The 18,316-nt window shown below is 35.9% G+C and overlaps 1 protein-coding gene across 2 annotated transcripts; it reads right to left on the bottom strand.

The window, feature by feature from the left end:
- Positions 1-274: 274 nt before the first annotated feature.
- Positions 275-16,119, bottom strand: pax6a (paired box 6a). Of its 2 annotated transcripts, XM_063000136.1 has the most exons (14): positions 16,034-16,119; positions 15,773-15,926; positions 13,068-13,121; positions 12,620-12,649; positions 10,366-10,496; positions 9,638-9,679; positions 9,335-9,550; positions 7,206-7,371; positions 3,101-3,259; positions 2,916-2,998; positions 2,644-2,794; positions 2,434-2,546; positions 2,089-2,230; positions 275-1,067 (listed from the first exon to the last, which is right to left on the bottom strand). In XM_063000136.1, the coding sequence occupies exons 2-14, from the start codon at positions 15,783-15,785 to the stop codon at positions 982-984; spliced, it is 1,386 nt and encodes a 461-aa protein (XP_062856206.1). In that variant the 5' UTR covers positions 15,786-15,926; positions 16,034-16,119; the 3' UTR covers positions 275-981. The 2 variants fall into 2 exon arrangements, with proteins under 2 accessions (XP_062856206.1, XP_062856207.1); XM_063000137.1 differs by lacking the exons at positions 9,638-9,679; positions 12,620-12,649; positions 15,773-15,926; positions 16,034-16,119 and having other exon boundaries at positions 13,068-13,077.
- Positions 16,120-18,316: the final 2,197 nt, after the last annotated feature.

The following is an 18,316-nucleotide window of genomic DNA, read 5'->3' as shown; positions in this document are numbered from 1 at the left end:
CACCACCTAAATAATACCTGCTCTGTGGTGGTACTGTGGTGGTCCTGACCATTGAAGAACTGGGTAAGAAGCAGGCTAAAAAAAAGCATGCAGGGAAACAGATGGACTACAGTCAGTAGTTGTAGAACTACAAAGTGCTTCTATATGATAAATGGAGCTAATAAAATGCACAGTGATTGTAGAAACAAGGAGGTGGGTATATTAAAAGATACTTTATATACAGAATATTCCGATAATTATAAATGAAATTTATTTTATTATAGAAATTGTTCTGGGAGACCTCTAGGGAAGACAAATACTTACATTTCAACATAAACAAAAATTGAATTATATCCAAGACACAATCTACTGTTTAACCAAAAGTTACCAAAAGTTTTTTTGTTTGTTTTTTTCTTTTTCAGCATTCAAAGCGTTCCACATATACTTTTTTCTGCCAGCAAGCTTTGGAAACAAACAAATAAATTGGCTTCTTGTAAACTTTGTGCAGTCACGGTTGCCTTGGAACAAAACTGTTGTTACTACAGGTCCACAATCATTACAAAGACAGTCAGAAGTCCTTGATTTAAACCAATAATGGAACAAAAGAAGCATGGCAGAAATGCTGGCGTGAATGTCATTCCTTCCACAGATGCAATACCAACTCAGATTGACAGTCCATCCACTGCTCTTCATTTCTTTTTATGTTATACAATTGCTCATTTACAAACACATCAAAATTACTGGAAACTGAAAAGAGATTTTTGTTCCATCTTTTTTACGATATAACACAGGGCACTTTACACAGAGTCTGTTCTCCATTGATGCTTTGAGTCTTTGTGTCCGGAGAACGCTAGAGAAGTGGCACTATCCTCCATACAAAAGAACACAGGTCCTTTTAGAGTCACTTCTCTGTTGTGTAGTGAAATACTGCTGAACTGCTTCGCCTTGCAGCTGAGAGAGGACAGGAGGTCACGTCTGTTTCTCTGCACTCCTCAGCTCCTCTCACTGTAGCCTCGGCCAGTATTGGGACATGTCAGGTTCGCCGCCTGGCACTTGTACCGGTACAGACACTCCGGGCGAGATTAGACCTGCAGCACCAACAGCATGACGGAGACAATGAGTTATGCTATTGAAGTGTACAGTGTACAATGTGACTGAAACAACTAAGGCTTGCATTCATGATGTAACAAAGTATTTATTTTTCAATCTGCATCATTTTATTTAACTTTTATTGATTGTAGATCTTATATTTAGCAAAATACCTGTGACTTTAAACATATATTTTACTCTTTCCAGGGTGACTTACAGTAGGGCAATAACAAAGTGTTTAAAATCTATTTTAATGTATTGTTTAAACAAGTGTTTTAATATCAGCAGTTGGTTAGCTGGAAATTTAGAAAACCTTAACAAGAAATACATTGTAAGCCATTATATATTATGGTAAATTGTTAAACTGGCTTAATTTATTGATATGATAAATGCTCCAAACCCCTTTCTGTTAACTGTTTTCATATAAAAAGAACAGAACACCTGATGTTAACTTAGTCAGTATGAATCTCTGTTATATGTTATATATTGCACATTACCTAGTAGATAAAACATTAAAAAAACTTTTATACACAATGAATTATGTATTATGACATTTTGGCCATGGGGTGGCAAGGTGGCTCGGTGCGTAGCACTGTCGCCTCACAGCCCGCAGGTCCTGGGTTCGATCACCAGGTGGGGCAGCCCGGGGCCTTTCTGTGCTGAGTTTGCATGTTCACCCCCCCCCCCCCCCCCCCCCCCCCACCCACCCCCCCACCCGTGACCCAAATTGGATAAGTGGTTAAGAAAGTGAGTGAGGTGAGTGACATTTTGGCCATATTACCCAGTCATGTGTAAAGCTTACCATTTATTTCAAATGGCATTGCCTAAACACTCCCAACCATTAATAGTAACAGTTTAACATCTTCTGTTGAGTCATTTAGGGTGTTACACCATATTATTTACAATGCTTACAGTCAATGAAATGTTTTAAGGAATAAAAATTGTACTTGTGTTTGTTAGCTGCACACTCTATTTGAAATGACATTTTTCACTCTCTCAGTAGAAGGATAAAAGACTTACCCGTCGAGGTTGTGCCCGAAGTTGCCATTGATTGGCTGTTCATGTGTGCTTGCATGTGAGGGGGTGTGTAGGCATCGTAGCTCCGCCCATTTATCGAAGGACTGGTGGGCAACATGCAGGAGTAGGATGAGGTCTGGCTTGCCTGGAGAGAAGGGAGGAGTAGAGAGAGAGAGAGGGTGTGAGGTGGCTGATGTGTCAGCAACACTTACGCGTCAATTCATCAACCACAAATAGACATAGAATGAAACTGAGGTTGCATAAGAATGCAGTTTAGGGAGATCACTGCAATTTGACTATTTAACATTACACATAACGTTATGAAATGCAAAACAGAGTTAGACTTACTTGCATAGGCAGATTATTGGCCATTGTAAAGCTTGGCATGGGTGGCAGGGCACTGTATGTGTTGGTAAGCACTGTGTCTGGCCGTCCGAGCATGGAGCCTGATGTAAAAGACACTGTGTAAAAAAATCACAAAAGAGTATGTTTAAGCAAGCATTGGATTTAATATGATTTTACTCAGTTTGTATTTATATGGGCTGGGTCTTGATTTACCTGGCGTTGTGGGCTGAGGGATTGGCTGATATACACTTGTGCTGAAGCTGCTACTGATAGGTATGTGACTGGAGGAGTTATTAGCTTGTCTTCTCTGATTCCTCAGCTTTTCCTCCCGCCTCCACTTTGCTCTTCGATTTGAGAACCACACCTGGAAAAGTAATGGTTATTAGTTGTTGTTAGTTCATAAGGATTATTAGCTATAAGTTGGCATTGTTGCACTTTTTATTAGAAGTTATAAGGAGTTTTTATTAAGTTTAATGATAGACTACCTGGATTCTGGCCTCCGGTAGGTCGATTTTTGCAGCAAGTCTCTCTCGTGCAAAAACGTCTGGATAGTGCGTCCTTTCAAACTCTATAACACAAGTAAAATGTATTATTAATTAATTACCAACAAAATGTATGTGTGGATTCTATTTAACATAAAAATACCATGGTGCCATCAATGTATGCATACCTTTCTCAAGTGCTTCGATCTGCTCTTGGGTAAAAGATGTACGATTTCTTTGCAGTTTTCTTTTTAACTGAAGTCTCATCTGGGCCTCATCTGAATCTTCCCCGTTTGAGCTTACTGAGTTTGTGTTCTCACCGCCTCCATCTGACTGCGGACAGCCTTCTGTCAAAAATACAAATAAGGCACAAGCTTTAAAATCAATAAGTTAAATACATTTAGATTTATTTCATATTTATTCATTTAGAGTCCAAATAGTTTGTATATAATACATTGTATGTTAATAAAATAATTTGCAACTTGTTTCTCACTTTAAAACAAAACCCAATGGATATTTTAGCACCAGATCTTTTAGGCTGTTCAGCCCTGTCTAAAACTCTTGGGAAAGCAATAGGGGGTGGTTAATTTACAAAACATTGTTCTTTCAGAAAAGAAAAGTTTTAATACTTTAAACTTTACCCTATTTCAACCAGCAAGTTTCTCCAATTATGGCTCCATACCATATGGACGTTTGGAAGGCCCATTGAGGTATAACCACCACTTCTTGAATGGAAGGGCATGCTTTCAGTGCAACACAATGCCCCAAAAGAGTTTAGAGAGTGTTAAATGCGCTCTCTGGATTGCAAACTTTCTTCGTGCTTGGAATTTTGAAGGGGGCAACAATTGAAAGAAGGCAACAAAAGGATTCTCTCGAAGCACCCCCCTCTTTCATTGTAGCAAGAGGATTTCAGTCAACAGACCCCTTTCAGCTCGGTGTGTTAACCTTTATGCACGAGCATCATTAATCACTGTCCCCGAGGCCGCCCCGTTCAGCCTCGCATAGGATTTATGCGCTTCTATAGGCAGTGGGAGAGAAAGCACCGGGGGCCCACCATGAAGGAAGCAGCTCAATGATGCAGAGTGTGTTAGCAAAAAGAGAAAAAGGGGGGACAGGGGAGCCGACTGTGAGTCGATATGCTTTAACCTGCTGCGCTGTTTGGAAACTAATGTAACCTCGCTGCGCTCAATTAAAAGCGTTACGTTATGCAATGATGGCTCAGGTTTGCTAAAGGTCAGGAGTGAATTGGACAAGTTTGGTGCACTGAACCAAACCAGCCTTGACATTTATACAAAAAAGGAAAACAAGAAATGATCAGCCACTTGAACTTTCTTTAAGGCCAATAGTAAAGTTCGATAGGAGGTCTGTTTTGCTACTAACAGTCAACAAAACATTAAGCCATATTATCAATAATGTTAGGTTTTAATAGGATTCTAGGATTGTGCTCAACTTTAACACAAACTAAAGCTTTAAAGTATTTAATGTATTTTTTATTAATTTTATTTAAAGTTGCTGTAAACAAAACAAAATTCATCAACTTGATAGGGGCTGAATAATAATAAAAAATAATATCAATATGAACATAATATCAAGTCCTAATACATTTTTCTGAGCATAAATGGATTCATTAGAGTGTAGTCTTTAGGTTGTAGCACCTTACTGCTGAATTGTAAGTACGTACATTAAAACTTTTGTCTGTTTTATCTGTTTTTAAATGTATCGAGTTATAGATATTTATTAGCTTGGCAATGTGTTGGTCTTACTTTTGCCTGCACCTCTTTTGAATGGGTTTATAAAAAATAGGGGTAGTTAAGCAAATCTGTCCTTTTTATTCCCATTTCTCATTAACTGAAAATTTGCTACAAAAAAAAAGTAAAGCAACTTTAACCACAGTATTGGTTCATGTTTATTGAGTCAAATAATGATTTCCAGAAAAGACTCCCATCATCCTGCACAGTTAAAATTTGGTTGATGAGCTTGATCAGCAGTGTTGAGAGCATACCTACAACAGAAGGCTTGTGGGTGGTAGTGGCGTATATTAAGCCAGGCTGAACTTTCAAAAAGCCTCGACTAGTTAGAACTATGCTTTCTTGATAGCATTAAGTTAAAGAAATGTCACTAATTAAAAATGAAATTCCAGTGCCAAAACTGTACTTAGATGACATGCTTAATAACGGCACAAACTTAAGCTAATTTCTTAAAAAAGAGAAAACCGGACAGGTGATATAATTGTTCCTTCATCAAGTAATAAAGAAGCCAAGTCTCAAAAACTAACATAGCAACTCAGACTAGGAGGTGCATGTCTTGGAAATAAAAATAATTTTATTATATTAGTAAAACCATCTCCTGTGCTGGGAATTTAAATATGCAGTGTCAATAGAAAATAAGTGAACATGTAGTGTTAGTGTAATGTAGTAAAATAAAATATAATATAAAGATCCTTGAAGCTTAAAGTGAAATAATTTATAAGATCAGCACAAGAAAAAACTCCATTATCATCACCCTAATACTCAGCTGAAACCCATGGCAATGTTAAGCTTGCTTGATCGTTAACAGTGTCACCAATTTTCAGCAGTGTAATGTCTGTTAATTTAATAGTCTAAAATTAACTCTATATAATGTACATATGCTATATGTTTTAGTTTTTACTTCAGTTTTTTAACAAAAAATCTTTTGGCTTGATCCATTTTGGTGTGTATATTGCACATGGCATTTATTAATAATTTATAATGGCTATCTGGTATTTGCAGGTTAGGTCGAAATAGTCCTATGGTAACATTATAAATTTATTAGGTGGCTGTTTTTACAACAACATATATACAAAAATTATTTCATACTAATTAATACTCTACAAGATGAAAGCTAATGAAATCTGATGAATTCTGTATAAAATGTCAGAAACAGACCACACTACGTTAATTCACAGCTCAAGAACAGACTTATAAACATATCCTTTAAAAAAATTATTTAAGTACATGGTAAATCCAGTATTTCAAAGTTTCAGTCAAAGTGCTTTGGGATTTGTAGGCCTGGTACAGTGCTATCCACTGACCACCATCGTGAGTCAGTCATTAATGTAATATAGGCAGATGTTATAAAATCAAATAGTTGTAGTTGGTAATTTCCATCCCACACTATGTACTGCTTTCAAAAGTGACATGTCTAATTGGTAAAAGGTGCTACTTTGGCATCCGGGCCTGCAGGAACATTTTCTACAGCTGCCTCTCTCTGGCTAGACGCTCATTCATGTCGCCTTTAATGAGATACAAAACGTCCTCTAATGACCCATTACACACAGAGACAGCGCTGTTCCCATAACACATTCATGTGCGTGACAGAAAACATCCCTCTTTTGTACAGATTATCCAGTGTTATGTGTTTTTACCTCTTTGCCCCATATAGGTTGAGAGGAACATGTGAGTAAATGCATAGATATTGGGTGTGATCTGAGACAAATACAAAGCAATTCAAGTATATTATCATGTGTTTTAGTAACAGGCAGCTGATTGTACCTTAAAATCATTTTACCCTTGTGCTCATAAATGTTATGAAAGCTCATCATCAAAATGCATTTGTAGTATTTTGTGTATCAAAAATGGCTTTCAGGTCTTTAAATTATTAGTCACAGACTGATATCCCAAACCCTCTCTGTGCCCACTTCTGACCTACTTTTGGATTGTTATTCACCAGATAAGAACCAGTAGTTTAGGTTATACCTCAATATGGCACTAGGCTAAAAAAGAGGTTGAGAAAAAACTGAATCCAAATCTTATATACATAATTAAAATAATAAATAGAATGCTTTCAGAATTATGTATACATGAAGCAATTTTAGTTGCAAATGCTTGTTTGAAATGATCATTTGTAAGGAATATCTCTTGTACCTTATTATTATTTTATTTACTCTGGAGAAATTCATGTAGTGTACTTTTGAACTTGATAATAATTGGACATTTAATATTATAATATAATGCAATATCCTTAAATTATTATTATTATTATTATTTGTTTAAAATTGTACTATACAGTGGGTTTAAAGTAGATATTGTATACTAAAGTAGTTTTCTTATAAAAAGTAATAATAATAATAATAATAATAATAATAAAGGTTTTAGGGTAGAAATGTCCTTAAATGTCACCATGTTTGTGTACCTTTATCAGTACAATTGAGCTATTTTAATACATTTTAATATTATTGTTGTTGTTGTTGTAACACTGTGGTTTTAATGCAGAAATGCAGAAATCTCTACATAGTTACAAAAAATGAAAAACAAAAAATGCAGGTCGTCCTACCTTGGTTCGGCTGTCCCGGCACCGATGATCCAGGGTACCAGCCTGGTCGGGTCCCCCACGCTCCTGTCTGTCCGTTCAGCATCCTCAGCTTTTCATACATGCCATCTGCGCCCATCTGTTGCTTCTCGCTAGCCAGGTTGCGCAGCACTCGGTTTATGGACGACACCTGAAAGACGCAAACCCCAAAGATGGGGCACATTTAATTAAAATTAGGATGGCATTATGTTGGCCATTTCTGTCCGATATTACACAAAGGACTTTGGTTTTAGGCTTAATGTCAAATTGCTCCCAACTGAACATATAATATGTAGCTTATAGTGCTAATAATTCACACCTGATTTAGCGTGGTGCAGTAGTGAGAGGTTTGAGCCTTACAGATGCGCGTGCTGTGGAACTTCAAACAACCTCACGCGAGCGTCTTTACATTTGAATTTAAATTTAAATTTGACGTAAAATAACGGTAAAATAACGTATGTCGTTTTTAACGGTTAACTGGATTGTTTGTGGTATAGTGTATTTTTATTTTAAAATTAAACCACGACTTCATTTGAGTTGTCATCAGCGTTTAAATTAAAGAAAAGAAATATAATTGTAAATGTTGTCGATTATCTCTGCATTTTTAAACATATTGACATTGGTTTCATTATTTAATAGAAAAACTCGATCAAGTTTAACTAGGTAAACATGATATGGTTGTTAAACTGTTTAAGATTACTAGTATGGAACGGTGACTTTGAAAGTACGAAAGCCATGTCTTTATAGGCCAAATTATTAGCCTATTGCCAAAATTATTAACTTATTAGTGGTGTTTGTATGATTTATGTTTTTTTGTAGTTTATATAACAGATGTAACCATGAATTACCACAGATTTACTACAATAAATTATGGCAACAACTCAGCGTTGATACCATGGTTTATAGCACGCAATAGTAAGCTACATACTATTTATATTACCTTATTTATATTACATATTTCGATATGATATTACTATGGTATTTCAACGTGATATGGCTGTTAAACGCTTGAAGTTCAGCGTTAAAGTCACTAGTAAGTGATGTCAGAATAATATGTTATGTGGTATGTCAGTGCAATTAATAGCATAGTAAGTGTTCTAACCAAGTTTAGACCAAGTCGCAGACCATTAGTTTCATGAACCTTATATAATTTCTATTCCCACCATAATCCCACATGAGCAGTGGTAGCTCAATAGTTAAAGCTTTGCAATAGTGATCAGAAGGTTGCCGGTTCAAGTCTCATCACTGCCAAGTGGCCACTGTTGGGCCCCTGAGCAAAACCCTTAATCCTCAATTGCTAGAATTGTATTTAGTCATAACTGCTAAACGTCACATTTCTGAATGTTCTTCCAAAGGTTCAGATGCCACAGAACACCAGAAAAAATACCACATTTTGCCTAAAAAAAATACCACATTTTAATTTGTTTTTCACACATTCCTAATCGGTTAGGAATTGGTTAAAAAAAACGTTCTGGGCAATAAAACTAACAGGACAAATAGACAACCTCGTAAATTGCTTAATAAATTGATTTCAGTATAGCATATTAAGCCGGGATCTGTCAAATATGTGAGAGCTGATTATCATCAGGCTAATTTTATTAGTTACGTATGTCATTTTTAAAGCAAGTCAAGGCATTTAATGGCGTGTTACACTTGCTAAGCATTCCAGGAGGAAACGATTTATCTTTACAATCAAATAGTTATTTTTAAATTAAAATATGTCATGGTTTAAACATGATTTCAAACACCTTGTGGTGGCTGATTTTAAATTAGCTTAATAATTGTAAGGCTTAAGTGATTTGTCTTCAGTGTGTTTTTGAAAATACAGCAGGTGAAACCTGATCCTAGACCTTCATCCAGATTATTTGTAAATATCACATTCAGTCCTGGTCATATACAGATGTTATCTGCTTACATATATTATCTGCATGCATTTCAATAAAGACTGTAAATAACACAATGATTTGTGAACTGAATTTTAGGAATAAGCCATACATTAGAATCGCAGTTTCAAGGTCAAGTAAGTATATTCAGCATTCAGCATATACACAGGTGTGCAATTCACAAAGCTCTGCCCCAGTCAGGGTGTCTCATTTGGCATTCATGACACTCACGCTTGGTATGTTGTCGTTCGTGCAGGTGCCCTCCGAAAGCAGTCTGTCCCGGATTTCCCAGGCAAAAATGGACGGGCACTCCCTCTTAAACTGGGCGATCTTGCCGACCACTTCAGGTGTGGCTACTCGCGGTTTACTGCCGCCGATTGCGCGGGGTCGGATCGAGCCGGTTTCGTAGTATCTGCCCAAAATCTTACTCACGCAGCCGTTAGAGACCTGGACAGAAAACAAGAGACACAAATCACACACATTATTTAAAAAAGGTGTGAAATGTTACGTGCATGAGTCCATTAATAAGCTTACGTTTTCATTGTCCAGCACTTGGACTTTTGCATCAGCATGGGTCTATAACACAAGAAATATACCTTCAGTGGTTCAAGAAACTACGCAGTTTTAATAGCTTTTTTTTTTTTTCGTAGCCTGCTATGGACAACCAAGTCGACTATTTTTGAAGTTGACTATTTATAATTTATATACCATTTCTGGTAGACTTTACTGTATTCTGTTTATTTAAATAATAAGTTAATATGGTGCATATGGTAAATGCGTGGATTGAATGTACTGGAAACAATCGTGTACGAAATTTACTTATTAATAAAATATAGAAGTATTTTATGTAATACTTTAATTTACAGTTATTTACAGTTAAAAAAACTATTTATATAGAATGAATTAATCTAATAATTTTAGAGATAACCAGTTTGGGATGCTGAAAAACTATTATTTTATAGTGGTTCCACTTAGTGACCATTACTGGGTGGGTTTTGACAGAGCATTAAATACAATTGCTTACATTAAAACACGTGTGGCAAAAAAAAACAAAAAAAAAACGAATGAACAAAAATAAAGTGGAAATAAATCAAGAAAGCCACTTTATGCAGAAAATCTGTTGTCCGTCAGTCTTCTTATTTAAATTTAACTAATCCCTCAAAACAAAATTTTAAAACCCAAGAACACTTTAATTAATTGCGATTTTCGTGTACTTGCGCAAAAAAAAGTGCGCATTTATGCACTTGATCCCATCAGCTCACCTGCAGGATCCGGGATATGTCGCAGGGGCGCGCGCCGCTGTGCGCGAGCTCCACTATTTTCTGTCTCGTGGAGTCGGGTAGCGGTCTGCCGTTCACAAACACTCCGCCGAGCTGGTTCACCCCGCTGTGACCTGAAGAGAAACAACAACATCAGACTGTTTTATCTGTGCAAAAATATATATATTGCATGATTTACAATGCATCCTGAACACGCATTTACATTTGTTTTATTGTTTTCTTCTGTGTGATATGTATGCTAAAAATAAAAACGTTGCAGGGTTATTGCTTTCATTATTATTATTATTATTATTATTATTATTATTATTATTATTAAAACATCGATTTGCATAATTATTGATTACAGTCTATTTTTTGACTATAAGGGAAGTTTTACACATGTCAGCTGCTGCTTTAAAATGTTTTCAGACCTGTTTCCCAGATGTGCATCTAATGCAGTCCTGTGTAATAAAACAGCACATGCTTCAGAGATTTGCGCATCTTTGCAAAGCCTTAAAACGGATCAGATGTCGTAATGCCATTAATAACGTCGCGATTAGACAATAATTCGACTTAAACGATGCCCAGTTTAAAGCCTCTGACTTAATACACGCACAACAACCTGGCATCGCAATCCAACACGTTCAATTCACAGACACCGCCGTACTGTAACCAATCACTTCAAGCTGGTATTAACATAACAAACATGCGGAACAAACTTAAAATGCACCAAACCTGAACGAAAATATGTAAAATAAGTCTTGCTGTACAGTGGCTTTCCCTTAGTTCTTAACTTCTTAGCAGCCTTCCCTTCTTCTGCGAAGCCTCCAGTTAAATTGAGTCCAAGAGCACAAGCTCCTTAGCAATAAATAAGCTCCAAATTTAGACGAGGGGGGAGAAACAAATATGATGAGCCTGCCTGACATTTTGTCTTTAAAATAAAGCTAAGCTAAGCTGCACGTCAAGTTTGAGCTTAATTTCTGGAAATGGGCGGAATAAGTCGTCCCGAATCATGCATGGGAAAGCTAATTGAAAAAGATCAAGCTTGGAGCACTTGTGGCAGGAGATGTCACTTCATGACAAAGCTTTGTGTTTGAACATCACATCGTCACGACAAAATAGTAGCTTGATAAAAAGAGGAAAAAATGCCCACGCCGACCCTTTCTGTCTGCATTTTGGATATAATCCTGACTAAACTGGACTCCGCTCATTTAGCCTCCTAGCAAGGCTTCATTCTAAGGTAGCCTAAGGAAAACTTTGCGCGTGCACGTTTTTTCGGGGATGCGCACATCTCTTAACTGGCATTAATTTTTTCTCTAGTGACAGCTCTTACATAATCTGGATTTTGCACTTTGTGGGGGGTGCTTTACGCAATGAATGTATGCATGAGTAAATACAGTCGAATGCAGAAATATACACAATATAAACAAAATAACCAATGCATTCCAAAAATTCTAACAATCAGCTTTAAACATGCTTATTTTCCTTATTTACAACGCGCAATTAAACGAATGATTTCTTTTGTGAGGTTTGTGATATATTTGTGGTATAAAAACGCTATAAAATTTTAAAAGAACCGAAGCAAGTCTATCACCATGTCATTTAAAGGGCTTAATTTACAGGATTAGAGTAAATCAATCACTTGTCTTTTCCAAAGAGGTCAGCCGGGATAACATATTAAGATTTATTGGCTTTTGGATTACGTCCTTGTAGCCTTTAAAAAACCATCTGAAACCCCTATCTGACCGAGTAAGTACACAGATCAGAGAATAAAATTAAAGTTTTCTCTTCAAGAGTTGGGTCTTCATCATTATGAGTCCCTGGGGACAATAATTATGCGCCCCGAAGCCTATTCCACCTCTAATCAAATTAATAGGAAGACATATGGTGTTCATTTTCTGTATTACACCCAGGACTTATTTAAAGGGCTTGGTAAGCTTTTAGACTATCTAGGATATCCTAATGCTATTTCTGTTGACGCAAATAAATAAATAAATAAATAAATAATAATAATAATAATAATAATAATAATAATATGCAAACATGCAATTACATATAGTACATTCTGGATATGTTGGTTGTATTCATACATGCAAATATGCATTATAAACCAAAAAAGCACTTTGCTAAACTTAAAGAAAGACAATATTTTTCAATTCTATATTTGTTTTACTTTTCTCTGTATATTTCTGGTATTGTATTAGGATTGTACAGATATTGCGGAAAACAAAATATAATAGGATGCCATTCAACACACCTTCTGTACAGATGTCAGACACCTCTTGTCCAGCATTAAGAAAGAAAATATGTCTGGATTATTGTTATTGTTATTTCTAAATTAATGATACTTCACAGTATTGTTTTCTCAATGTGGTTTGTTAGCACCGCATCTGTTAGTATATTTTTCAAAACGTTATAACATTTTGCTGATTTACTTCAGAAAATAACTTAATATTCGTTGATGAATAACAAAAAGGTAATTATTTGTACTAACCGTACTGTATGCTCTGCTTAATATGGGTGTCAAAAATGTTGCTACACCTCGACTAATATTCATTACAAAAACAAAAGTCTTTAAATCTGGATATCTACGATTTTTTTTCGCATTGTCACAAAAACACATCATCACTTTAACGTCAAACAACCACGTTTAGGTCAAAACACAAACAGCAAAGTAAAGAAAGAGGAAATAAAACTTCACTTACTGTTTTGCATCATGGACGCTACACCAGACTCCCACGTGGTCCGGTTATAGTACTCTATTAGTCATAAAAAACAACAACTTTGGTCAGTTTTTATATACAGTTTCACATATCTAAAATGCAAAATGACAGGACAGTGCTTTGACTTTGTGCAAAACTGTTACGGTCATTATTGTGCAGGATGGTGCAAAAGAGTGACTTATTCGTGCAATAAAAAAGTGAGAGTACACTACTGTCTCCATAATCAGTTTAAATTATCTAGCATTTAAACTTGCCTGGAAACAGTTGACTGTCCGCTTAAAACAATTTATAGACTCTCATCTGCGTCACACTAGTTAATAATTCCCTATAGGACAAAGCAAAACATTTTATTAGTATCACCTAGTACACCTAGCCACGAGTATTTCTTAATGCATTAAAGCTACAATTTATGACCGCATGAGAGTTTCTTAATCCTATCGACAGGTATTGCAATAAAGCAATATGATTGCAGGTCTACGTTTGGTGACCACGTATTGTATGACCATGCTTCTATAAATATTTTTTGGTTTTCCAACAGGCCTACATTGTAAATAACGACATAAACTAACCTTTATAAATATTGCCAAGTCCTCTGTCAACTCAGTCTGAATTATTTATTAATTATTTGGTAACGTTATTAAGATACAGCATACGATATGTTATTTAATAGTTTTACTTATTAGTATCGTTTTTAAGTAATAATTGATTCACTATATAATTTACACCAAAACACAAAGAGCAAAAGCAGACACTCATTTAACTACAGGCTGTATATAAAAGTACAAACATTACTGAGAAAGGTCCTGAAAGATCCCCCTCTACCGCTACACCATCTCAAGTAATTTCTTATTATAAGTATTTGGACCCTAATTGTGTTACTGGTGTGTGTCGTTATAGGAACTGGAGGAAAAAAAGGAAAGATATACAACAGCGCAGTGGGGAGCTCAATTTGGCAAAAGACAATTGTATTAAAAAAGAGCCCATTCAGTTTCATTTACCCAAAAGGAAACAGGAGGGTATTGAAGAATCCGGCCCAGCTTTGAATTTCTTGCTTTTTTCTTTTCTTTTTTTTTTTAGTAGATGGACTGCGTGTGTGTGTGTGTGTGTGTGTGTGTGTATCCGCGTGTGCCGGTGTGTGTATGGACTGTGTATTTACAATAGGAATTTACACAGAAATGTATACAGCCATCACTAATGTTTTATAATGAATATGCACAATTTTGAAGCATATTTATTTTATAGGAAAATGTATCATGCATTAGGTCTGGTATCAGCTTGAATCGTTTGAATCGGTTTTAAGTGTCCCAATTCAAAACACATTTTAATTGTTAGAAATCTTTAACGAGCTCATTGAAAGTCTAAACTTTCTTTCAGCCTTTTACAGAAGTGATGTATTGTTTTTTGTTTTTTTTCTGTCCCTTGTGCTCTTAGTAATTAGGTGCCGCTGGTTTAATGATTAGTGTTTTAATAGTGCTGCCCGGCCTCATCTGCATTTTACACATCTTAATTTGCAACGGCAAAGTCTGTAGTTAACACGCATTCAGTGCTCTTTACTTTAGGGCTTCATTCACAAGCACAAATGCAATCTGTTTTTAAAAAAGGAAGAAAAACCTTTGGATATGTAAACGCTTATATTTCTATAATAACATTTATTACATTAAAATGCATTAAAAAACTAAAGTTTTTGGCTTTTTTGTCGTACCTAAATTTTAGAATGTTTTTTATTATTACTGATAAACAAAATTAACACCAAAATATATACCGTGTCCTGTATGCTTTATAAACAAGGTATTTCATCTCACATTTTAAATTACCAAGTGACTTCAATGCGACAACTCTGGTTTATCTTGGTGTCTATATAGTTTGTGTTTTGATGAGTTAAAAAATATACTCCTTGTTTAAAAAAACGTTCTGAAGTTCATGATGTAGATGAATGTGGGTTTATGAGTGTGTGTAATTTAGGCTGGCACTCTCACTGGTTTATCCAGTTCCAATTTTTTGCCAAGTCTAGCGCGACTTAATAACTGCCAATAAATAAATATCCAAGTTATAATATAAATCTCTTAGGCAGTCATTTTATAGGCTAATGTACACAATATAATTGTTATTGTTTTAGGATGTCGGTACTAATACTTGTTGTCTATTTTATTAAATTGTCATGTTCGGTTTAGGGACGGATACGTGTTTGACACAAGACAACAGAAACTAAACCAGGGTTTGTTAGTTCGGCTGTTTTAAAGCTGCAGTGCGTAACTTGGTGCAATTACAGATATGGAAAATGTAATCTAAATGTAAATGTAATGAACATATAATAATCTGATATTTGCAAGCGTCAAGTAAAGCAAGGTGAAGTTGTGATGACATATAACCTATATGTTTTAATTGTGTGCTATTCTGGTAAAAGAAATAATGCACACATTTAATTTATTAAATCAGTACCATCAGTGCAACTTTTCCTTCAGCGGTAAGAGACTTTAGGATTTTTATTATTTACAGCAGCATGTAAACAACATGTTTTGAAGTTTTAATGTGACATAGTGAACCAATAGACAACTGCTGATTCTTTAAATGTTTACTAAAAGTTACAGATTGCAGCTTTAACACATAATAAACGCCTGATCATTTTGTATACAAGTTAATTAAGTTTCAGGCAGCAAGTGTAAAAAAAAATACAATTTCCAACTTACCTTTTTGAGGCATGTTTCAGATATTTGTGCAGATCGCGACTCGGTTGTACTTCTTTCCAAACAAGCAGATGGCCCAGTGAAGGCAAAGATTTTCTCCAATAGTTTAGTTTATTTCTTTTATAGTTTCCAAGTGTCGAGTAGATAATATAAATCCCTGCGAAAGGAAAGAGAGATTTAAGGAAATGAAGTGATGGATTGAAACTCCGCAGCACCGAGCGAGACTAAAATACATAAATGCAGAGATACTGAGAGAGCTGGCACCTATGCTGATGGTACTCTAGTGTATGTAATGTATGTTTCTGCTCGGTGCCTCCTCTTCAGTGGCCCCATTAGCGGATCCTGACCTCTGTCATCATCTTCAAGCACAAAAAGGAAAACACACTCTCTCTCATGCATACACACACACACACACACACACACACACACACACATGCGCACACACACACTTCCTCGTGTCCCCTTGTGTGCCAGAGCGGGAAACCGGCGGAGCAAAACTCACTAATCACTCCTCAGCACACATGCAAATGGCAAAATGCTCCCCTCTCCTGGTGCACCAACTACTGCTACCATAATGCGCTGCGCTCCGAGTTTGCGCGCTGCCTATTGGACGGCGCCCGGCGGGAGATGTTGCTATAGAAACCACAGACATAAAGGGTTCCGCTAAATGTGGGAAATGTGCAAACATGCGTCCAACTATACCACTATAGTGCACCACACTGCTCCATATAGGAGAAGATACTGCTGTACTATCATTGGTCAGTGACGTGGACCATCGAGAGTACATCAATTCCACTTTGTTATACCAGTAAAAGTAAAATACATTCATAATGGAAGAGCTTCTTATAGTTTATTGTTAGCTAAAGTTATTAACTTGAATCTTTTTTTCTTGTTTAATGTCTTAACAAAAATACTTTTATTTTTGTTTTCTGTTTTGTAATGCCAGAGCTTTAAACAGAAAACGTTTTAAGCCACGAACTTGACCAATTATTTCATGTTTTCTTTATTATACAATGGAAAACTCAACTCCCAATAATCAAATACAATCAAAGGAAAAGACTTAACATAGTTGCCTTTTCTTCATTTTTCAGGTTTTTAATGGGGGGTCTAGGAAACGTTTTAAAGTTCTGGCATTAAACATTTTTTATTTGCTATATAGGCAAAATAGCCAAACGTGACTATTTCATCTGAAGTATCAGATCAATGAAGATTCAAATAACAATTCACGATGCTTGTTGAAACTTCTCATCTCCACTGTTCCAAGTATATGTACTGTTTGCACTTTGTATTGGTTATACAGTTTGGCATTCAGGAACTATTGTATTTTTTAAATAGTGTCTATACCAGACCTCATCTACAGGGACCATCTACCATGAAACAGAATTTTTGTACTGTCAGGAACATTTTTCTCGGATTGTATATGACAGCTCCTGATCTAAATTCTGTTGAACGTGATCAAACTTTTTAATATCTAAAATAGACAAAAAGAAAATATTTACACTTTATGGCATCTATTTGTAAAGCTGCAAAAATGTGTGCTTTTATTTAACATCTTAATGTGCAGCAAAATGATACCTAGACAAAATCCACAATATTAACAATTTTTAAAAGACGATTAGTGTTATTATCTCTACAGACAAATAAAGAAGCCGGTTTCAATAGTGGCTAAATAACTCTAGCGTGGCCGGACACTGGACGTTAGTGAACACCTTGGTACACCCCAAAGCCTGTGTTTGGCGAGTCTGAGTGGAAAGGGAATCCGGGGTCGAGGGAATGTGAAATGGAGTCATGAAAGAGGGAGGGAGCAATGCAGCCCAGTGTGGTACTTTAGGAGAAGTGGGGGAAAGGGGGGCTGTTAGGACGTTTGGAGTTCAAATTGAAGTTGCGGCTGTTTATGCTGCTCTCGACAGGACTTTAGATGATAAACCTATAAACCTAAGTACTGGATGTCATCGATAATCGTAGGTAAAGCGAATGAAAAGAATTGAATTCACACCACTTATGTTCAAACTGAGGAAACAAACGAAGCCGTCAAACAGTTTGTAAATCGCAGTGAAAGGAAGACGTGCAGTTTTCTAGCTAAACTATCAAGTTTGCGCCTCTTCCTCTGGGTGTGCGACAAATTAATGCATAGCGTGTTTGTTTGTATAGTATACTTTTACTTTTTAATTTTAGTAAAGCAAAAAGTTTATGATGAGAATAATTTTATATAAATATTTTTAGTGTATTTGTCTTTTTATTCCTGTTCGAATCATTTTATATCAGTACGATTAGACCATCTGAAATTAGGCCCTTAAATACACCTGGTATTTAAAAACAAAGTCAAAAGAGATTAGGGTTTTAATGTGGAGAAACGTGATAGCTCTGAGGGGTTTGTCTGTAATTCCGCTGAACTGTGTGTAATTTAACTCAAAGGACTAACAAGGCACTGGGTGGGTAATCGTTTTTCTTTCATACGTTATTAATCCATTGTTATATTTTCACGTCATTAACTAGTACGATTTATAATCTGTTTATAACCTGGGTCTTTTTCTGAATCTCCATGCA

The sequence above is a fragment of the Trichomycterus rosablanca genome, chromosome 8, assembly GCF_030014385.1.
Source record: "Trichomycterus rosablanca isolate fTriRos1 chromosome 8, fTriRos1.hap1, whole genome shotgun sequence".
Lineage (NCBI taxonomy): Eukaryota > Metazoa > Chordata > Actinopteri > Siluriformes > Trichomycteridae > Trichomycterus > Trichomycterus rosablanca.
Note: the sequence above shows the minus strand (reverse complement) of the source record. Positions and strands in the feature narration are given on the sequence as shown.